Source organism: Octopus bimaculoides, chromosome 5, assembly GCF_001194135.2.
Source record: "Octopus bimaculoides isolate UCB-OBI-ISO-001 chromosome 5, ASM119413v2, whole genome shotgun sequence".
Lineage (NCBI taxonomy): Eukaryota > Metazoa > Mollusca > Cephalopoda > Octopoda > Octopodidae > Octopus > Octopus bimaculoides.
In genome coordinates, this window is record NC_068985.1 from 14,198,524 (window position 1) to 14,202,248 (window position 3,725).

At 35.8% G+C, this 3,725-nt stretch overlaps 1 protein-coding gene across 1 annotated transcript in view; it reads right to left on the reverse strand.

The window, feature by feature from the left end:
- LOC106877221 (cytochrome P450 CYP12A2) overlaps positions 1 to 3,725 on the reverse strand; it is a 45,227-nt gene that overhangs the window by 39,910 nt on the left and 1,592 nt on the right. The window contains exons 2-3 of the mRNA XM_052968013.1: positions 2,738 to 2,934; positions 660 to 877 (exon numbers count right to left, since the gene is read on the reverse strand). Of these exons, the coding sequence (XP_052823973.1) occupies positions 660 to 877; positions 2,738 to 2,739 (220 nt within the window). The 5' untranslated portion in view covers positions 2,740 to 2,934. The remainder of the gene's footprint in view (positions 1 to 659; positions 878 to 2,737; positions 2,935 to 3,725) is intronic.

The following is a 3,725-nucleotide window of genomic DNA, read 5'->3' on the forward strand; positions in this document are numbered from 1 at the left end:
CTATATATATATATTTAAAAACGAAGTTAAACATTCTTGTGTACGTGAAAAAGTTTCACTAAAAAATGAGGTTACACCGAATCTTTTCACACCTTTCTGATTATAATTTTATCAAAATTATTTTATGTGGCTTGTTTTTTATATCTCATAAAGGTGACAAATCAATTTTATGTCTTATAAAAGAGTTAAAATATAATACGATAAAAAAAAACTGCACTAAGTTAAAAGAAAATAGGAATAGAACCGAGAGAGTGGGAGGGGAGAAAAGGAAGAGAGAGAGAGAGAGAGAGAGAGAGAGAGAGCGAAAGAAGGAGGTGGAGACAAGCAGGCACTAGCTGGGTAAAATAACAAAAACGAGTTCATTTTAAACTACAATATAACATTGTATTCGAGTGAAATTATGATTTCTAACTGACGCAAAAAGAATACGGATGGAACAGTCGATTATATCATACCACCGACCTTAAATATAATAGACTGTTCTGTCTGTATACATATTTTATCGGCGTCGAGAGATAAAATGAAAACCTGCTTCGGTGCGATTTGAACTCGGAACGGAAAGACCCACTAAATATGCAAGGTATTTTGTCATGCGACCTCGATCCTGCCACCCGAAATACTGTAATGAAAATGAAAATAATGATACGATTTCCACCTACCTCCAGGTAAATATTGCCACAACGTACCAATGACAGGTACATTTCGTGGACCTGGTACATCTTCGAACTGTTTCGGTTTTGTATTATCTTTTACCAAAGGACACAAATTTGGTTTTCTTTCTGTTAAAACTGTGGACACCTCTCTGGTATTGTCTTTATTACATCGTCTTAAAGGGTTCCATAACTGGCGAGATGACTTCATCACCGACATGTTGGCCCTATAATCAAAGAGAGACGAACGAACACATTGGATTTTTGGCTCATAGCAATAAGAGATAAAAATAAAATGCTTGAATTGTGTAAGAAAATAAGCACAGAAACAAAATATCTTGTAGTACGTGTGGCTTACGTGCTTGTTTCGATGAATGAGTTTTCCAGATTGCGATCAATAAACCTGCTGACTTGTATAGCAGTGCATGTAGCTGGGTGTTGTACTTTTAATATAATGTCACACAAAAGTTATTATACAATCGCTAGACTTGCTAGAAACGTCAACCAAATCTTACTCAGATCACAACTACAACCTCAAATAATCTTTTCTACTCTAGGCAAAAGGCCCGAAATTTTTGGGGAAGGGGGGGCCCAGACGATTAGATCGACCTCAGTAGGCAACTGGTACTTAATTTATTGACCCCCCAAAAAATGAAAAGCAAAGTCTACCTCGGCGGAATAATTACATGCTGCTACGTTGAAGTCACTACAGCATATGAAATCAAAGCAAAGAATATACCTCTAATTCAAATATGGAAGTGGGCTGGTATACAATCAGCCAATCAAAATTGTAGGCAGTTTAATAGGAATGCTCAAAGAGTTGACATCATAGGATGGGTGTGTCTATTAGCGAAATTACCTCTGCACATAGAGAGGGGACTTTCTACGACAGATTACACAGAAAAGAAAAGGAGCTCAGAGTCATTAATTGTACCATTCCACGTAATATCAGATATTAGCATCAGGATACTGTTGTGTACAAAACTTGGCATCAACGAACTAAATGAGACTGAGAAAATGCTTTGATGTTTACCGACAAGAGTGCAATAACTAAGGAGGTTGTATACTGCAATACTTTCTCTTTTGTGTGTCATATCATATTTCATACACAATTCTGTAAGACAATCGCTCGAAGCTACGTTCCTAATCTTAGCATACAATATTTTCAGTTTAATTATTTCAGAATAGAAAGTGAATAAACAATAGCTGTACAAGAGAGAAAATATCAAATTAATATACGGAGAATTAGGAAAACTGGCAACATGTATGTATGTATGTATGTATGTATGTATGTATGTATGTATGTATGTATGTATGCATGTATGTGTGTGTGTATGTATGTATGTATGTATGTATGTATGTATGCATGTATGTCATTATTTAGTCTATTTTAAGATTTCATGCCAATAGAGAAAACAGCCGGTTTCTAACTTAGATCCAAGGCTCCCTCATTGGAATTTCAACATCAACAACGGGGTATTTTTGTATATATGTATGTATGTATGTATGTATGTATGTATGTGCAGATTTGTATGTTTTTTGTATGTATTCTCATGCATATAGTTGCATATCTAGACATACTCATATATATTTAAATGATACACTTTTGGAAAGTTTTACAACTTTTTACAGTTCCAGTGATGGATTGGATCTGTAGGCTTCGATGTATGCATGTATATATGTATGCGTATGCATGTATTTATGTATGTATGTATGTGTGTATGTATGTATGTATGTATGGATGGATGGATGGGTGTATGTATGTATGTATGTATGTATGTATGTATGTGATAGACCAGTGGATGCCATCAAAGTGATTCTGGAGTAAAATATACGAATCCCAGTATACCCACCATGACTACCCATCTGATAAGGGTACACCAGGTAATGTATGATGTGTGAGCCTGTGCATGAGCGTGCGTATGTATGTATGTATGTATGTATGTATGTATGTATAAATGTGCGTGTAAGAGAGAGAAGGAGAGACAGACAGAAAGAGAAAGAGAGAGGGAGAGAGAGAGAGAGATAGAGAGAGAGAGAGAGAGAGAGAGAGAGAGAGAAAGAGACTATGATAAACACAAGTTTACATTATTCGGTCCCTGCGTACGTTTCACCGTTGTGGTTGTTTGAACTCCTTGCATTGGATATTCCTCGTACAGTTGGAGCTTAATCACAGCACTGGATGTATTGGCGATGATAATCTTCGTTGGGCACTAAACTCAACAACAGCAGTAACGAGATAGAGAAAGAGAGCGAGAGACCGAGCGGCAGAGAGATAGATTGGCTGACAAAGAGAGAGAGAGAAAAAGAGAGTGAGCGAACGAGAGAGACCGAGAGAGATAGTAAATGTAGAATTATGCAAAATATACTTTTCTACTCTAGTTACCAGGCCCGTAACTACACAAAATATCGCTGTGCGTTTTACTTTTGTAGGGTATTGTTACTGACATTACGATCGCTTTTTTTTCTTATTTGTTCACAGTTCTAGGCGTATATGTTGATTACTGCCATCAATCATAAACTCCAGTCTTTTATATGAAACAAGATTTCTACTGGCTATTGTGTTATACAAAATATTTTTAAATATCAACTGACCTAAATTTGAAATATACGTGTGACTAAACATGACATCTCATTTCATGCAAAAAAATTCAATAAAACTTACAACTTAATTCCTTTACTTATTTATTTTCTCTTATTTGTTTCTCTTATATCGGACTGTGGCTATACTGGAGCGTGTTCGACTAATCCCTTCAAGGAATTAGTCAAACATGTAGACATAAATACATACATACATACATACATACATACATACACATACATATATAGTAATAATTTTATAGTTGGGTAGATAACTTATAGTATGCTGTTTAAAGCCTGTCCACATTATTTGGCTACCTAATGTCAACAACAGTAGTCACTTGAGGAGACGCATCTGCACCCGTAATGCCTGAAGCATCTCACCCGTAAGGTACGAGTGCACAATGAGCCGAAACGATTGTAGTGATTCTGAATAAACGGTCTTACGAATTCCACTTTCCGACTATCTTCTTATATATATATATATATATATAT